Here is an 18938-nt window from a genome sequence, read left to right as displayed (position 1 = left end):
GTCTAAACATAAAATTTACTTGTGTTTCATATATGCTTAGACACATAGCCTGAGGGTAATTATACAAAATTTTAAATAATTTTGTGCATGAAACAAGGTTTGATTGCATTTTGACTGCGACCCATCACGTGAGGACAGGGGTGGAATTTTCCACTGTTGCTGTCATGTTAGTGTTCAGAAAGTTTCGGGTTTTGGAGCATACCAGATTTCAGATTTTTGGATTAATGATACTTGTTTAAAGAAATTAAAGAAGATCTAAATAAATAGAAAAACATCCCATGTTCCTGGAGCAAAAGACTTAATATTGTTAAGATGGCAATGCTCCCTGCTACAGTCTGAACGTCCCCCCAGAATTCATGTGTTGAAACTAAACCAGCAACGTGATAGTATTTAGAAATGGGGCCTTTAGGAGGTGATTCAGTCAGGAGGGCTCTGCTGTCATGAATGGGATTAGCAATTCATAAATAAAAGAGCTGCTATGAACACTGTTTGTCCCTGTTTCTTCTTTCCCTCCTTCGCCACGTGAGGACAAACCAAGAGGCACCATCTTGAAAGCAGAGAGTAGCCCTCACCAACCTACTGGTGCCTTGATCTTGAATTCCCAACTCCAGAACTGTGAGGAAATAAACTGCTGTTCTTTTTCTCTCTCTCTCTTTTTTTTGTTTGAGACAGAGTCTCGCTCTGTTGCCCAGGCTGGAATGCAATAGTGGATCATGGCTCACTGCTGCCTTGACCTCCTGGGCTCAAGTGTTTCTCCCACCTCAGCCTCCTGAGTAGCTGGGACTACAGGTGCATGCCACCATGCTTTTTTTTTTTTTTTTTTGGAGATGGGGTCTCCCTATGTTGCCCAAGCTAAATTTCTCTTATTTATAGATTACCCAGTTTCAGGTATTTGTTATATCGGGACAAATGGACTAAGATACTCCCCAAATTGAGCTACGGATGTGATACAATCCCCTTCAGAATCCCAGCTGACTTCTTTGTTGAAATTGACAAGTTGAATCTAAAATTCATATGGAATTATAAAGGACCCAGAATAGCCAAAACAATCTAGAAAAAGAAGTACAAAGTAGGAAGATTCATACTTCCTAATTTCAAAACTTACTACAAAGCAACAGTAATCATGTCAGTGATCAATGGAATAGAACTGAAAGTCTAGAAATAAAACTTTGTGTATATGGTTGATTTAGTTTGAATATTTGTCCCCACCCAAATCTCATGTCGAATTGTAATCCTCCATGCTGGAGGTGCGGCATGGTGGGGGGTGTTTGGGTCATGGGGCAGATCTCTCAGGGCTTGGTGCCATATTTGCAATAGTGAGTGAGTTATCATGAGATCTGGTCATTTAAAAGTATATGGCACCCCCACCACCCTTGCTCCCATTTTCACCATGTGAGATGCCTACTCCTGCTTTGCCTTCCACTATGATTGGAAGCTTCCTGAGGCCTCCCAGAAGCAGATGCTGCTATACGTCCTGTGCAACCTACAGAACTATAAGCCAATTAAGTTTCTTTTCTTATAAATTACCCAGGCCATTTCTTTATAGCAGTGCAAGAACAGCCTACTACAATGGTCAACTGATTTTTGACAAGTGTGCCATAACCATCCAAAGGGGAAAGAATAGCCTTCAACAAATGTTGCTGGGAAAACTGGATAGCCACATGCAAAAGAATAGAAGTTGTACCCTTACCTTACACCATATGCAAAAGTGAGTTAACAATGTATCAAAAACCTATCTATTACAGCTAAAAATACATAATTATTAGGAGAAAACACAGGGGTAAATCTTCATGGCTTCAGATTTATCAAAGGATTCTTAGATATGCCACCAAAACCATAAGCAACAAAAGAAAAGATAAAATGGACTTCATCAAAACTTTAAAAATTTCTGTGCTTTAAAAAACAACATCAAGAAAATGAACAGACAACCCACAAAATGTGAGAAAATACAGTTGACCCTTAACTGCATGTTTGAACTTCATGGGACCACTTATATGCAGTTTTTCTTTCACCTCTGCCACCCCAAGACAGCAAGACCAACCCTCCTCTTCCTCCACCTCCTCAGCCTACTCACATCCTACTCAGTGTGAAGGCAATGAAGATAAAGACCTTCATGATAATTCGCTTCTGCTTCATGAACAGTAAATACATTTTCTTTTTTTAAATAGAGACAAGGTTTCACCATGTTGCCCAGGCTGGTCTCGAACTCCTGAGCTCAAGCGATCCACCTGCCTCAGCCTCCTAAAGTGCTGGGATTACAGGTGTGAGCCACCATACCCAGTCCCTTATGCTTTTCTTAAATTTTCTTTTATCTGGCTTCCTTTATTGTAAGAATATAGGGTATAATGCAAATACAAAATATGTGTTAACCAACTGTTTATGTTTTCAGTAAATCTTCCGGTCAACAGCAGGCTATTTGTATTTAAATTTTGGGGAAGTCAAAGGTTATATACGGATTTTCTACTGCATAGGAAGCAAGCACCCTTAACCCCCATGTTATTCAAGGGTCAACTGTATCTGTAAATCATATATTTGATAAAGGCCTTATATCCAGAATATGCAAATAACTCTTACAACTCAATGATAAAAAGGCAACTAATCCACTTTTAAAACGTGCAAAGGAGGCTAGATGTGGTGGCTCACACCTGTAATCCCAATACTTTGAGGGGCCTAGCCAGGATAATTGCTTGAGGCTAAGAGTTTGAGACCAGCTTGAGCAACATAGCAAGATCCCATCTCTACAAAAATAAAAATAAAAATTCACCAGGAATGGTGGTACATACCTGTAGTCCTAGCTACTTGAGAGACTGAGGCAGAAGGATGGTTTGAGCCCAGGAGTTCAAGGTTGCAGTGAGCTGTAACTGTGCCACTGCACTCCAGCCTGGGTGACAGAGATCCTGACTTTAAAAAAAAAAAATATATATATATATATATATAAAATTAAAATGTGCAAAGAATCTGAATAGACATTTCTCCAAGGAAGATATACACAGATGGCTAATAAGTATAAGAAAAGATGCCTGACATCACTAGTCATCATTGTAGGGAATTGCAAACCAAAATCTGAATGAGATAGTACTTCACCAGCCACTAGAATGGCTAGAATTAAACAGTCGGATAAGAAGCATTGGTAAGGACATGGATAAATCAGCTATCATACACTACTAGTGGGAATGTAAAATGGTATAAAATGGTGCAGCTACTTTTGAATAGTCTGGCAGTTCCTCAAGTGATTAAAAACAGATACCACGTGACCCAGCAATTCCACTCCTTAGGCATATATCCAAGAGAAATGAAGACCTACGTCCACATAAAAACTTGCCCATGAATCCTTATAGCAGCATTACTATATGTTACTGCCAAAGGCAGAAACAACCCAAATATACACCAACACAGGAATGAATAAATAACTGGTCCATCCATACAGTGGAGTATTATTCAGCCATGAAAAGAAATGAAGTCCTGATACATGCTACAACATGGATGAACCTTGAAAACATGCAGAGTAAAAGAAGATAGACAGAAAAGGCCACATACTATACGATTCCATTCATAAAAAATGTTCAGAATAGGGAAACTCACAGAGGCAGAAAGCAGGTAAGTGATTGCTTAGGGCTATGGAGATGAGGAGGTAACTAAAGGGTACAAGGTTTATTTGGGGGTAATGAAAATAGCCAGGTGTAGTGGCTCACGCCTGTAATCCCAGCACTTTGGGAGGCCAAGGAGGGTAGATCCTGAGATCAGGAGTTCAAGACCAGCCTGGTCAACATGGCGAAACCCCGTCTCTACTAAAAATACAAAAATTAGCTGGGTGTGGTGGCAGGCACCTGTAATCCCAGCTACTCGGGAGGGTGAGGCAGGAGAATCACTTAAACCCAGGAGGCGGAGTTTGCAGTGAGCCAAGATGGTGCTATGGCACTCCAGCCTCGGTGACAAGAGCAAGACAAAAAAAACAAAAAAAAAGAAAAAGAAAAAGAAAATGTTATAAAATTGACTGATGGCGATGGTGTACGACTATAAGAAAAACATTAATTATACACTTTAGATGGGTAAATTGTATCATAGGTGAATTATGTCTCAATAAAGTTTTAAAAACACATTTAACAGGAACTGATAAAGCAAATATGAAAAGCTGACATATGACAGAGGTGGCATTACAAGTCAGTGAGAGAAAGGGTGGACTATTCAAAAGGGATAATGGAATAACTGTTATCCATGTAGAAAATAAAAATCAAATCCCTACCTCACACCATATACACAAGTCAAATTCAAGTAGATTTGGAACCTGAATGTGCAAAGCAGATCTTTAGAATTCCTGAAGGAGAATGTAAAATATCTTTCTTTCTAGGTATAACAAGGAGAGGGATGAATTTCTTAGACAAGATAGAAAATGCACAAACTACAACAACATGATTAATACATCTGATTATATTTTAATTTAAAACTGTGTCCCAACAAGAGGCCATAAACAAAGTGGAAAGACAAACCACAGACTGGGAGCAGACGTGTGCATCACACATAACTGACAAAGGAGTGGGAGTGAAATGTATAAAGAATGGCCACAAATCAGTAACAAGCATTCCACAGTGAAGCTAAGGATATGAATAGGTAATTCACAAAAAGGAAGTTTCAATGGTCAAGGTCATCAAACATTTGAAGAAGTGCTCAAGCACAGTAATAATACAGAAAATGTGGATTATATTACAACAAAATACCATCACAGTCTTCAGAGAAGAAGTTTAAAAAAATCTCACAATACCAAGAATTGGCCAGGATGTGGGATAATGGGATTCTTTCCTACTGCTGGAGGGGATAGAAATGGCACGTCCACTTTGGCGTCATCAGTAGTGTATATCTAATTAGTAAAACAGAACATGCATGTTTGCTCCAGTGAGCTCTTCCGCATCAGGGCTTGTAAAACTTCCTGGACTACAGGAATCACTTAAGTATCTGTTAAAAGAAAGAAAAGATTCCTGGCTCCAAATATCAGACCCACCAGAACAGACCTGGAAATATGCATATTTAACAAGCTCCCCAATATTACCCGGCAAGTTTGGAGAAAAATGCTCTGAAAACCATCTAGCACCATAGTTGCACAGGGAGACACGTCCAGAGCTGTTCATGGTAGCATGATCTATGATCATGAAAAAAACTGAAAACGGCCTACGTGTCCATCAACAGGGGACTGGAATATAAAATGTGCGACAGCCGCCGGGCGCGGTGGCTCACGCCTGTAATCCCAGCACTTTGGGAGGCCGAGGCGGGCGGATCACGAGGTCAGGAGATCGAGACCATCCTGGCTAACACGGTGAAACCCTGTCTCTACTGAAAATGCAAAAAATTAGCCGGGCGAGGTGGCGGGCGCCTGTAGTCCCGGCTACCCGGGAGGCTGAGGCAGGAGAATGGCGTGAACCCGGGAGGCGGAGCTTGCAGTGAGCCGAGATCACGCCACTGCACTCCAGCCTGGGCGACTGAGCCAGACTCCGTCTCAAAAAAAAATAAAAAAATAAAAAAATAAAAAAAATAAAAAAAATAAAATGTGCGACAGCCATACATTGAAATGCTACAGCCCAGTTCTGGCCTCCTTCCTGGCCAACACTGAAATGCTGATTTCCAGAGGCCGGCCAGGCCTCAGAATGAATAGGTGCTATGTAAGTTTTCCCCTGTTGGCGCCGTGTCCACGAATATAGTTGAGGGGAAACTGGACGGCGCTCAGTGCTGTGATTCTTCTGCCTTCCCCAGAGTTGACTGCCTCCCAGGCAGGACTGACTCAGACTGGCCGGCTCCCCCGTGGCGGGCTGCCTGCTCAGAGGGCGCTCAGAACGCTGGGTCCGGGAGATGTTCCTTAAAGAGGGGCTGTCATTAATCTCCTCTGGGAAATATGAGATACACACCCGCTCTCAGCCCATTGCAACATGTATCTGCTTGCTGGTAACCGGGAAGACCTGCCTTAGAGCCACTTCAACGGGGAGACCCAGTGATTGTGCCTGGAACAGCCTCAGGGGAGTGTGCCAACCTCAACCAGCCAGCATTTCCCAGGCTTACACAGCAGATCCCCCTGCCCACGCTACCCGGCCACTGGGAATCCCTTCTGGCCCTCCAGAGAGGCCTCAGGCCTCCAAGCAGCCTGAGATGGGTGGGGCCAAAGCTAAAGCAGCACTCAGGGCTGTGAAGAGTTTTCCACAGTCAGGACAAAATGTGCCAGGCACTGACCCATGCCCCCCAGGTGCTGGGCTGCACTGGGTGGTGAGGGTGCAAGGGGGAGGGCAAAGATGCTGCTCGGTCCCTGCCAGCTTCTGATGTATGGCACGGTGTGAGCCCTGCATCCAGCAACTGTGTCTATGTCCCCTCGGCTCTGCTGCCACAGCGCCTGCCACACACACAGTTATGTCCTTCCTGACCCCTCTCCCTCCCCACATCTGCCAAGGCAGGGTGAGATGTCAGCCTCTGAGCTCCCCGATACCCTGTGCCTCCTGATCAGAGCCCGTCACACCAGTGGTAACCGTCTGCATCCCGCCAGTCCTTCACAGCAGACGCTCCCCCTCAGAGGCACTCAAGAACCCCTGCTGAATAAATGATTGAATGAATGAATGAATGAGCAGATTGGAGAAGGACACATGAGGGCCAGTGACACATCAGGCTCTGCAGAGGACCCCCAGCCATGCCTGTGGCCCTGTGGCTCACCTGCCAGGTGGGGACTCGCAGAGCTGCCCCTGAGGTGGTCACGGGGTGCGTGCTCAGCACACAGCCGGCAGCCCCTGCACGAACTTGGTATTTGTTCTACTCCCTTGCAAATGCCCTGGGAACCAGGTTGAGGCTATCAGCAGGGAGGAATCTGTGAAGGCTTCCTGGAGGTGACAGCATCTGGTGGGGCCTAGGAAGGCAGTGGGAACTCCAAATGTGTCTATGGAAGGAAGAGCGACTCAGGTGCGCGCTGGACCACTCTCCTGGGGCTTGGTGCCAGCCAGGTTCTCAGCTGGGGCCACTCTGGCACCACACCTGTCACAGAGGAAGAGGTCCTCCCAGCCCCTAGAAAGCACTGTTAGAGGGCACCTGGGTGGCACTCCCAGGACGGGGCTGTGTGTGCTGCACGGAGGCAGGGACCAGTGTGGCCCCACCTCACCTCAGGTAGCTCAGAGCCTGGGGTCCGAGAGGTCACATGAGGAGCTGGAGTAGCTAAGCACAGTTGTGATAGGGCCACAAGACCCAAGTCCCAATGCTGGCAGAGTGGAGGAGGGGCGGCCCCGAGGAAGGCCTTCCCTGAGGAGGATAGGGAGGTGAAGGTATGTGCATGTGTGTAAACATATGCTTGTGCGTGCATGTGGATTTACATGTGTGTGCATGTATACACACGTGTGTATGTGTGCACACATGCGTAGGATGGGGCAGAGCTGGTCACTGCTTCACATCAGGGAAGGAGAGGTGACCACAGGATGACATTTCAAAATGAGGAAGGCAGGGCCAGGCCTCTCAGGTCACCTGGTGCTGGGTGAAGAGGGACCTGGCTGTGCACCCGCCTCAGAGCCTCAGACTCCCTGGGGAACCTGAAAGCTGAGGTGTGTCCCCTGGAGAGTCTCAAGTGACAGTTTATGAAGCTAATTAAGTTTTTTCTTTGGATCCATAAAATCTCAGGGTGGGCCCATTCCAAGGGATGTCTTGCTTTAAAGAAAAGGTTAGATGGGAAAAGGCTATATGGATGGGTAGGGGTGGGAGGTGACCCGTGCCCAGGAGGCTGGAGTGGACTCTGGGGATGGTCCAGTCTTGGGCTGGCTGGGCTTGGCAGAGCCACCCTGGCCTTGGCCATCAGGACACACAGCCTGGCGGTCAGGAGCACGAGCTCGGGACCCATCAGTCCGCCTGGCTCTTCTCCTGGTCCCGCCTGGGCAGGCTATGGAACCTGTCTGGCCTCTGCTCTCCTAGCTCTGAAATGGGGATGACAGTGGTACCTACTCACTAGGGTCTGGAAAGACTGAGTATGCGCTCAGTAGACTCTATTATTCAGTTTCCTTATCCTCAAAATGCAAATGACAGGGCCTGCTTTATTTCTGGGTCGTGGCTGTTGGGTGGGTGGAGCAATGTACCTGTGTGCGCAGGATCATGGCTGGCCAAGTCCCCTTGACGGTGGCACGTGGAGGCCTGGCTGTGCTCGGGTGCCCAGCAGCCTACCCAGGGCCCGGGCTGGACGGGGTATCGTGGGCTATGGAAGGACAGGTGCACGAGGGCAGGGCTTTGCACAAACACTAACGTGGTCTCCCCATCTACAGGGCAGGTAACTCCTGCCCTAAAGAACCCCCCACCCCAGCCCCCAGTCCCCCCGCCCTCACCTCTGCTTATCCCTTGCTCAGGGAAGGAGTTTTGTGTGTGCAGGGAGGAGACCTCTGTATCCCACATTACCAGCCGGCCTGGAGGCAAGCCATGGAGGAGGGTCTGGGGGCAAGATATGGGGGGGTCTGGGAGTAAGATACGGGGGGGTAGCAAAGGGGGATCTGGGGGGAGGCCATGGAGGGGGGTCTGGGAGAAGCATATGGGAGGGGGTGGGAGCAAGATATAGGAGTTCTGGAGGCAGGATGGATATGAGGGGGTCTGGGGGCAGCTCATGTAAAGGAGTCTGGGGGAGGGGTATGGGGGTACCACAAGGGGGTCCTGGGGGCAACCCCTGGAGTGGAGTCTGGCCCTGCTGCCGCCCCAGCGCCCCCACTTGCTGCCTCACACCCCACACTAGTGCTGTATGTTCTGCCGGGTTGGTGATGGGTTTTTCTTTGAACATGTTTCTGGGAAAGCTGTATTCTAACTCCTGCCTGCCAGGTGGTTGTTAACATGTGTGAGCACTTCATCAGGCGGTACGATTACAATCTCACGTGACGTCGCCCTCAGCAGCTGATCATCAAACCCGGGGTGTTCAGTGAACACAGCGGTTAAGAAACCAGGTCTAAGAGCTCCGGACAATGCAGAAACAACCAATCCAATGGGAACCCCCATTTCTTTTGGCTCATACGTTTCTCATGAAGCACAGATTAGTATGTATCACAGCAGACCCCAAGGGGTGTGAACCTTTCAGGGGGTCACCAGGCTGCCCGACCCCCCCACCTGGCACCCAGGTCCTCACCCAGCCCTGGCTCTCTGCCATCCAGGCACCTCACGCCCTGTGAGCTCGCACACCCAACATGCCAGCCTTTCCTTCACTCACTCATCCACATGCACAGTGCCTTTGGGGGCCAGGGTGTGGGGGACCAGGATGCAAGTTTGTGGTGGTGAGAGTGCAGGAGACACAGATCCGACCAGGTGACGCAGTGGCGGTGGGTCCAGGGAAGCTGGTGCAGGAGTGGACAAACGGGGCCAGGACGAGGGGAGAGACAGACACAAGGGCCTGCCAGTCCTGCAGATGCAGACAGAGGTCTCTGCTCAGAGCTTGGACCCAGGGCTGAGGTAGGAGTCAAGAAACCCTGTAGCTCCCGCCCCCAGGAGAGGCAGCAGGACGTGGGCTCAGGGGACTGTCACAGAAAATCAGGGGCTGACACATCCCAGGAAGAACAAAGCAGGGGTCCTGCAGAGACAGAACCGGGTGCTTCTGCCTCGGGCAGCTGGCGAGGGCTTCTCCAAGTAAAGGGCAAATTAGGGAGTAAACTTTACCCTCATCCCCACTGAAACCCTAACCCCCAGCGTGCCTGTCCTTGGAGATGCGGACAGCTTGGTTTTGTCTGATGCTCCCCATGGTTAGGCTGAGTGGTGTGCTGGGGGAAGGGCACCCGCAGGAGGTGAGCTGCCCGTCTCAGCATACCAGGAGCCCACGCCGCTTCATGACTGGTGACACGAACCTTGATCACTTGGCCAAGGCTGTGTCTACCAGGATTCTTCACTGTAAACTCCCTATTTTGCCCTTTGTAATTGCTAAATATTTGGAGGTCGAGGGAATTACTTTAAGATGATGCATAAATATTCTGTTTCTGCTTAAACTCCCAAAGGGCCCTGTTTTGAAGCTGCCAAGTTTGAGATAGTTCATGATGGCAAGGGGGAGGTCGCACAGCTACTGATGGCAGCTCCTGAGCTCAGGGGAGGGCCTGGCTGGAGGCAGAGGCTGGAGAAGCATCATCTGGCTAGGTTTAAGGCCACAACCCAGGTGGGTCCCCTGGGGAGACAGTGGAGAAGGACATTGTGGGCCCCAGCCAAGCCCCTCTGGAGCCCATGACATGGAAGATCAGGAAGGGACGGAGGCTGCAGGAAGACCAGAAGGGGTGTGCTTCAGGATGGCGGCCCCTCTCCCACCTCTGGACCTCCGACCATGCCCTCCCCCAGCCTCAGCTCCACTCCCTCCTGCTCTGTCCCTACAAATCCCCTCTCTGGCCCTACAGGGCCCAAATCAGACACTTCTTCCAGCCATTCCACACGCCCGGTGGGATGTGACCACTCCCCTCCCTCGGTGCGGCCAAACTCAGGACTTTGGTTGACCCTTGGGTCAGCACAGGTGCTGGGTTCGGGTCGGCCCTGGGAGCAGCTCCAGGTCTGAAGCTCTGTAACCCCCGGTACCCACAGCTTCTGCACACAACACCTCCTGCAGATCAAAGCCGGACCGAGCTCCCGCCCACTCTCGAGCCAGGCTCTCTGCCTGTGAAGTTCTGAGGACTTGAGGGGACTATGCCGAGGACCCCCCTCGGGGCCCTGCTCTCAGTGGCAAGCGAATCCACGCGTGCCCTCGCAAGGGAGTGAGCCTGCTGCTGGCGACGCTCCCAGCTCACATCCCCCAGCAAACCTGTGCCCCTCAGCGCCGCGCTGCCTGTTTGCTGTGGCTGCGCGCTGAGATCCATATGTCAAAAACGACTTACTGTTCTGCGCGGCAGCAAATATTTTGGCAGGCGGGTCTCATCTGCTTGTCTTTCGGGTTTCACACATGTGCACGCAGATGACACACGTGGTCTATGGAAGGCAGAACTCACATGGGCGTTGGGAGGAGCCAGCGCCCGGGCTTTGCGTCCCCTGTGCCATGCCAGGCGCTCCTACAGCCTCCATGGGCGACAACTGCGGGGCAGCACGGTGGCTCCAGGGGAGCCGTGTCCCTGGAGGCTGCAGTGGCGGCTTTTTGATTCCCAGGTCTCAGACATGAGCTCGGACCGGAGTCTCATGTAAACAAAATCAGCGTCTGGGTGTCAGGCGTGGCAAGCTGCATCCCCCCACAGCCCCCGACAGCTAAGCCTCACTTTTCTCGGCTACAAAGAGACTGGGCTGGCCTAGGGGGCCCAAGTCTATGATCTCGCCTGGGCACATTGCTCAGTGATGGGGGACAGTGGGGCCCTGTCCCCTGCGGGATGACGATGTGGCAGCAAGGATCAGGCAGGGCAATCCCACTTCAGGGACTGCACCTTAAACAAATAGTCACACAAGTATACAGAAGCGTATGTTTGCAGTAAAGTCCAAATAAAGAGTGGACATAGTGGTTCACGCCTGTAATCCCAGCACTTTGGGAGGCCTAGGTAGGAGGATCCTTTGAGGTCAGGAGTTCAAGACCAGCCTGAGCAAAACAGTGAGACCCTGTCTCTACAAAAAATAAAAATTGAACTGGGTGTGGGGGCGTGCCCCTGTAGTCCCAGCTACTTGGGAGGCTGAAGTGGGAGGATCACTTGAGATGGAGACTGTAGTGAGCTATGATCTGTAGCACTGTACTCCAGCCTGGGTGACAGAGTGAGACCCCATCCCAAAAAGAAAAAAGTCCAAATAAAGTCTGGTGTCTCATGAATAGTGTGGGTACCAATGTCAATTTCTTGGTTGTGATAAATGTACCATGGATGTGTGAGGTGTTCACGAATGAAACTGGATGAAGAGTGGATGAAAACATGCTAACTCCATAACTTTCCGGTACATATGAAATTATTCCAAAATAAGCTAATTTTTAAAACACACGTTTATATAAGAATATTCACTGTGACACTGCTTAAGTTGCAAAAAACTAGAAGCAACAATGTTGACCCATCTGGGAGTTGTGAGACACACAATGGCACAGCTGCGTTACACACACCACGCAGGCGAGCGCAAGGCAACTCCACGCTCACGGACACACGCCCTGAGTGCGTGGGTGTCGCCATCGGGGAACCACAATTGGTGGAGCTGATATTCTGCTACAATCCCGGCAAAGTACAGAGTATGTGTTTTACACACAACAGGGACCGACGACAGGACTGAGCCAGACGGGAACAGCAGCAATGACTTCTGTCGAGTGCAGCGATGAGATGACACCTGTGGTCAAACGTCTGCATTTCTTTTTTATGCGAACAGAGCATTTTCTCCTTCCTTCCTTCCTCCCAACCTCCCTCCCTCCTTCTTTTTTTTTTTTTTTTTTTCAGATGGAGTCTTGCTCTGTCACCCAGGCTGGAGTGCAATGGCACGATCTGGCTCACTGCAACCTCCGCCTCCTGGGTTCAGGCGATTCTCCTGCCTCAGCCTCCCGAGTAGCTGGGATTACAGGCACCCACCACCATGCCCAGCTAATTTTTGTATTTTTAGTATTGACAGGGTTTCACCATATTGGCCAGGCTGGTCTCGAATTCCTGACCTCAAGTGATCTGCCCACCTTGGCCTCCCAAAGTGCTGGGATTACAGGCGTGAGCCACCATGCCCGGCCTCCTGAACAGAGTATTTTCTTCACAGCATGTACACTACTCGGTGCCAGTGACCGCCACCACGCCGTGGGTTACTGCGAAAGCCTCCTGAGCAGTCCCCCTGCTCTGCCCTCATCCCACTGTGACCTTCTCTCAAACAGCGGCCAGAAGGACCTTTTGAAACCCGAAGGCAGGTCATTGCTCTCCTCTGTGCACGTGATGGCCGGCCTGGCAGAAGAGAAGCAAAGCCTTCGGCAGCCCTCTCCCTGTCCGATGCTTTCTCCACCCCTCCATCCACCTGAGTGTCTTTCTCCAACACCTGAGGGGCTGTGCAGCGGCTGTTTCCTCACCTGGAATATTCCTTCCCCAGAACTCGCATTAATCTCCCTTCCCCAACCCCTCACTCACTCCCCCAGGTCTTGGTTCAAATCTCACGGTTCAATGAGACCCACCTGAACCCACCTTTAATGTTTAATGACAGCCCTTGTCATCCTCTTACAGACAACCCAACTTCCTCATCCACTGCCATGTTGTCTGTCTTCCTCTGCTGGCAGTGAGGCCACAGCAAAGGCCTGTGTCTCTGGCTGACGATGCTTCCTGAGGGCCAGCTGGCAGGGTGGCCACCCAGGGAATATGGTTAAGGAGCAAAAGACTCAGCAAAAAACACAAAAACATCTGTAGTATAAGAGGTCCATGATCTCATAAATGAACTGGACTGCATTACCAGAGTCATATTACTTAACCTTTCCGTCTGAAACATGGGGGCCTCTGCCTTTCGCTGGTCCTCCTCCCAGGCACAGGGTCCACAGCTTTCAGGCAGTGCATCCTAGACGCCTTGTGCAGGGCCATCCAGCCAAGCCCCTAAAGGTTCCCATAAATTTACTTTCTTCCTTACATATTCTTATCCAGTCTTTAAAAATGGCCACTCGTTCCTCAAAAAGTTAAACATGAATTACCACATGAGCCAGGAATTCCACAACTAGGTATATATCCAAGACAACTGGAAACGTGTCCACACAAAAACCTGTACATTGGTATTCACAGCACCACTATTCCCAACAGCCAAAAAGTGTAAGTGTATTAGTCCGTTTTCATGCTGCTGATAAAGACATACCAGAGAGACTAGGCAGTTTACAAAAGAAAGAGGTTTAATGGACTTACAGTTCCATGTGGCTGGGGACGCCTCAGCATCATGGCAGAAGGTGAAAGGCATGTCTCACATGGCGGCAGACAAGGGAAGAGAGTTTGTGCAGGGAAACTCCCCTTTTTAAAACCATCAGATCTTGTGAGACTCATTCACTATCACCAGAACAGAACAGCAAGGGAAAGACCTGCCCCCGTGATTCAACGACCTCCCACAACATGTGGGAATTCAAGATGAGATTTGTGTGGGGATGAGATTTGTGTGGGGATGAGATTTGTGTGGGGATGCAGCCAGACCACATCAGGAAGCAACCCAGATGTCCATCAGCTGATGACAGATCAACAAAATGTGGCCTGTCCACACAGTGGAATAGTACTCAGTCACAAAAAGTGTCCGGAGCTGCGTGGCCTGGCCATAGCGATTATAACTGATGACTGACACCTGAGCTCTATATATTTCCACTTTATGCCTCCTCCCTAGATTTACTTTCTTCCTTGTTCTGCTGTCTCATACGCCAGTACAAAATGGCGCTCTTCTGGGTTCTTCATCACCCATTTTCCTGCGCCCAGGAAAATGATCAACTTACAGCGCAGGCGCCATCCCGCGCCCGGGAAAATTACCAACCAACGGCGCAGGCGCAACATGACGTCCGACTGAAGAAACCAATACCTACCTGGCCACACCCACTGCAGGGCCACCATCATCGCCTTGGCCCAACCTCCACCCTGCTGGTCTATATAAGGCATTACACTGCCACCAATAAACGAGACTTGATCAGGATACTGTCTTGTCTCCATTTCTCGTGTCTCTTGTCCCCCCGAGTTCCCACTCCCTCTTCTAGGGCCTACATTGACGATCCCGCGGGTCGGGACAAAAAAGAAGTGAAACTCTGACACACACCAGAACAGATGAACGGTCAAGACATTAAGCAAAGTGAATGGAGTCAGACACAAAAGGCCACATATCGTCTGATTCCATTTATATGAAATGCCCAGAGCAGGTGAATCCACAGAGATTGAAAGTGGCTGGAGGCTGCTGGGGGCTGGGGGCTGGGGGTGTGGGGAGTGGGAAGTCACTGCTCATGGGTACAGGGTTTATCTTTGGAGTCACAGAATGTTCTGGAATTACAGGTGATAGTTGCACAGCATTGTGAATATATTAAAAACCTAAAGACCACTCAATTGTGTATTTGAAGAGGAATTTTATGGCATGTGAATATCTCAATTACAAAATTAAAAACCTGGCTGCTCGTAAGGTCGCACGTGTGATTTGGGGATAACCCCAGCTCAACGACTGTCCCCTTCATCCCAGAGGCCCCTGGGCCAGCCCAGTGCCCAACTCCCCTAGGCACTGGGTGTATTCTGGCTGCACTGAGCTAAACCAGAGGGACCCAAATTAAGGAGCTGTGCACAGGGTAGGTGGAGACAGTGAGTCCAGTGGTAGCAGTGAGAGCCCAAAGGAGGGCTGTGACAGTCACCGTGGGTGCCATGGTGACAGAGAGGGGCTTTTCCTCCAGTCCCTCCTAAGATTAATCCTGGAAGCCACCAAAGAGATTGAAGCCAGGGAGGGACTGGCCAGATCTGCCTGTTACCAATACATTTTAAACCTAAATTAATAGTCACAGTTTTTCCCGGTAAAAGGCCCTCCTACCTGCTGTGAGCAAAAGAGGAAGTGGCCGGTGAGCTCTACACTGCGAGTCAGGGCAGGAGTGACCTGGGGTTGGGAGATCTGACTGGGAAGGGGTATGGGGAAACTTCCGGGTGCTGGAATGTTCCACATCTTGATCTGTGTGGGGGTTACATGGGTGTATGTGTGTGCAAAAATTCAAACTGTACACTTGATGTCCTTTCCTGGGTGTTCTACCTCGATAAACATGTAGAAGAACAAACGACACACCTTGCTTGTGACTAGCGACACTCATCAACCCCATCTCGGCTCTGCTGCCTTCCAGGTCTGTTTCCCTTCACAGCCTTCATGGCATCTGTGATGGTGGAGGTGGCAGGTGCCTGTCTCCCCTCCAGGCTGTGTGGACACACATGTCCCCGAGATCCCCCAGCCCTGGTTCAGGGCCACAAAGTGCAGCCAGCCACTCGGCAAATCCTGGTCGAGTGAATGAGTTGCATGGGACAAAGGGTGTGTGTCCAGGCTGCCCTGCCCACCCTGCCCTGCCCACCCTGCCCGCCACATTCCCGTTCGCCTTTTCCATTTGCTTTGGAAACGCTGCCCTCCCAGCTCTGCCCTCAGACTTTCTGCCACAGAACTCACGCTCGGCCCAGGACGGCAGAGACAGCAGGCCCTGCAGCAATGCCTGGAAGAGACAGCTGCGCTGTAAGCTGTCCCGAGGGGCCACTGTGCGACACAGCCTGACAGACAACTGACAGGGTGAAAGGCCTCATTCCTACGTTTGCACAACCTCAAAAACCTGATCCAAAACTAGGGAGAGAAAAAAAATCCCCACTTTTGCAAAAGCCTGGGCTTCCCAGTGGCCTGTCTCACAGTCTCAGGGCCACGTGAAGCCACAAGCAGCTCCCTCTGGGCAGAAGAAAGACAGCCATTCCTGATCCCGGGCCTTGCCCGAAGGAATGAGCCCCAGCCAGGCAGGGTGCATGTGGAGGGGGACAAGACCCCAGGGCACAGACCTGCCTTGGAAACAAGGCTTACCCCTCACCCCCATTACCAGCAGGTCCTGCGCTGGCCACTCCAAGCCCGTGTCTTAACTGCCCGAAGCTGTGGGAGGGCGCTGGGAGCCGTGGGGGGAACAGAACATGCCGGTCTCCAGCACAAGCTCTTACAGACAAACCTAGGGGGGCCTCCCAGTGTCCCCAGTCACCTGCTTTCACTTCTATAGAACACAGAAAAGGCCACCAGCAGCGGGACTGTTGTTTAAAAATTAAATGAAGTGAGGTATGTAAAGGCGAGGTGAGGGTGACGACTCCAAAGCTGGCCTCCTCCTCACTGCCCTGGGGACAACAGTCTCCTCTCACGGGTCTAGGATGAAGAGTGTCAGACACAGAATCCCAGTGCCAGCACTCGCCCATTGCCCCACGGGACCTGTATGAGAACATTCCAGACCCCATTTCACGGTCCGGCACTGTAAGCCGCGGTCCAGCACTGTAAGCTGCTATCGGTATACAGAGAAATGGCAGAACACGACACGCCAGGGAGCGAGAAGAAGCCACACCTCCCACAGCACCGCAGAGGGAGGGATCTCACAAGCGCAGGGCTGAGCAAAAGCAACCAGACTCGAAAGGGTCCTCATCGCGCGCAAAGCAAAGGACCGAACAAAACTGTCCTGGGGGCAGAGGCCGGGGAATGGTTCCCCCGGGGATGGGGGTTGCAGGAAAAGGGCAAGAAGGGGGTGGGAAATGTCCTGCTTCTCAATCCGGAGCTGGTTTCAGGCATGTATTTCCCTCTGAAAATACATCAAATTGTACCCTTGTGATATGCACACGCCTCTGTAGGTATGTTATTCTTTAATAAAATTAAAGAAATAACCAGCCGGGCACAGTGGCTCACACCTGTAATCCCAGCACTTTGGGAGGCTGAGGTGGGTGGATCATGAGGTCGAGAGATGGAGACCATCCTGGCCAGCATGGTGAAACCCTGTCTCTACTAAAAAATACAAAAAATTAGCCGGGCGTGGTGGCACGCGCCTGTAGTCCCAGCTACTAAGTAGGCTGAGGTAGGAGAATCGCTTGAACCCAGGAGGCGGAGGTTGCAGTGAGCCGAGATCGCATTACTGCACTCCAGCCTGGCGACAGCGAGACTCCGTCTTAAAAAGGAAAGAAATAAAAAAGAACCATGGAACATTATATAGCGATTAAGACCATGCATTAGAGCAGATCACAGTGTGCCTCCGTGTCTGTGCACTCATGTGTGTGCACGTGTGTACAGTGTGTGCGTGCATGTGCATGTCCGTGTGTTTGCTTGTGCATTGCATGCACGTGCACATGTGTAAGTACGTGAGTGTGCGTGTGTGCACATGCGTGTCTAACTGAGGAGAGTAACAGCTCAGTCAACCACAGATCACAAGCCACAGCTGGGAACACAAGTAGCCGCTTAGGCTGGCTGGGCTGCTGACCAGCAGTGCTGTCCCTTGTCAAGCCAGAGCATTGCCATGTGGTTACTCAGGGATATTAAGAACTCCAACAGCCCACAAAGGACGTCTTCACTCATAATACCAGTTACTATCAATTAAGCATTGCTATGAGCTGGGCGGTCAGCCAAGAACCTCACTGACGTTTTCTACTCTCTTATTTATTCCCACTCATGAGTGGAGGGGTCCGAGGCTAACAGGGGCAGTCAGGGGCACGTGGAGGGCAGGCAGCAGCTGAGTGGGATGTGATGCCCACAGCCCTGGTTGGCCTGGGCATGCACTCGCTCCCTGGTTGGGTCTTCTCTCTGATTTAGTAAACGCTCATCAGTTTGCTCTGCCCAGGCCTGTGGACACAGGTGACCATGGCAAGGACTGCCCACCTGGAGCTTCCAGTCCACTACAGGGACAGGTCCCGACACAATCACAGCAGAGGTCTGGTCGAAGGGCTGGGACATCCCAAGGATGGGCTGCAAGGGTGAGAGCCCGTCTCTGAGCTCCTGGAGTTCTGGAAGCCCCTCAGCTGGCCTGCACCCCTCTCCTCAGGCCACTTGGACCCCGCCTTCCCTCTCCACCAGGAGCTCTGCAGGCTGAACAGGGCCTGCCTCTGCAGGGTCCCGGTGCCTGGAGGTGCCATCTGAAGGACAGCTGGATGGGAGTGGGTGTGGGGCTCCTGCGGGACCACTTCTCCTCAGCACCCCTGCTCACAGGGGTGTGTGACCAGCACGGCTAGAAATGGGGCCTGACCTTGGGAGGGAGGCTCCTGCCCCTGGACAAAGTGCAGGGAAATCCAACGGAATCCCAAACGGCCCTCCAGGCCTGGCTGCCCCCTCAGACTCTCGGCCTCCTCCCTCTGTCTCAGGTGCCCCCGACCTCCAACTGCACAGCCTCTCAGTGGCCAGGTCAAGTGTCTGCTGGGGCTCCATCCATCAGCCCTGCACAAAAGACCCCAAAAGGCAGAAGTGTGCTGGTAACTGGCTCTCCAGTGGGGGCTTGGGGAACGCTGGTCTGTGCATTTGCCAACTTTCATGGTGTAAATACTTCCACCGTGGCCAATTTCAAGCTACAGAACAGAGTTGGCAAAAGACGTCATAACTGACTCCTGCCAGCTGGT

General features: G+C 50.8%; 1 protein-coding gene across 2 annotated transcripts in view; it reads right to left on the bottom strand.

Annotated features, from left to right (window-relative positions):
- The window catches only part of LHPP (phospholysine phosphohistidine inorganic pyrophosphate phosphatase), a 151361-nt gene that overhangs the window by 30366 nt on the left and 102057 nt on the right, over positions 1-18938 (bottom strand). The window contains exon 7 of one of the 2 annotated variants that reach the window (XM_073019437.1): positions 2784-2901. The exons of the other annotated variant lie outside the window; for it this stretch is intronic. Within the exon in view, the coding sequence (XP_072875538.1) occupies positions 2796-2901 (106 nt within the window). The 3' untranslated portion in view covers positions 2784-2795. The remainder of the gene's footprint in view (positions 1-2783; positions 2902-18938) is intronic. 2 annotated transcript variants of the gene reach the window in all.

Source organism: Chlorocebus sabaeus, chromosome 9 (assembly GCF_047675955.1).
Source record: "Chlorocebus sabaeus isolate Y175 chromosome 9, mChlSab1.0.hap1, whole genome shotgun sequence".
Lineage (NCBI taxonomy): Eukaryota > Metazoa > Chordata > Mammalia > Primates > Cercopithecidae > Chlorocebus > Chlorocebus sabaeus.
Note: the sequence above shows the minus strand (reverse complement) of the source record. Positions and strands in the feature narration are given on the sequence as shown.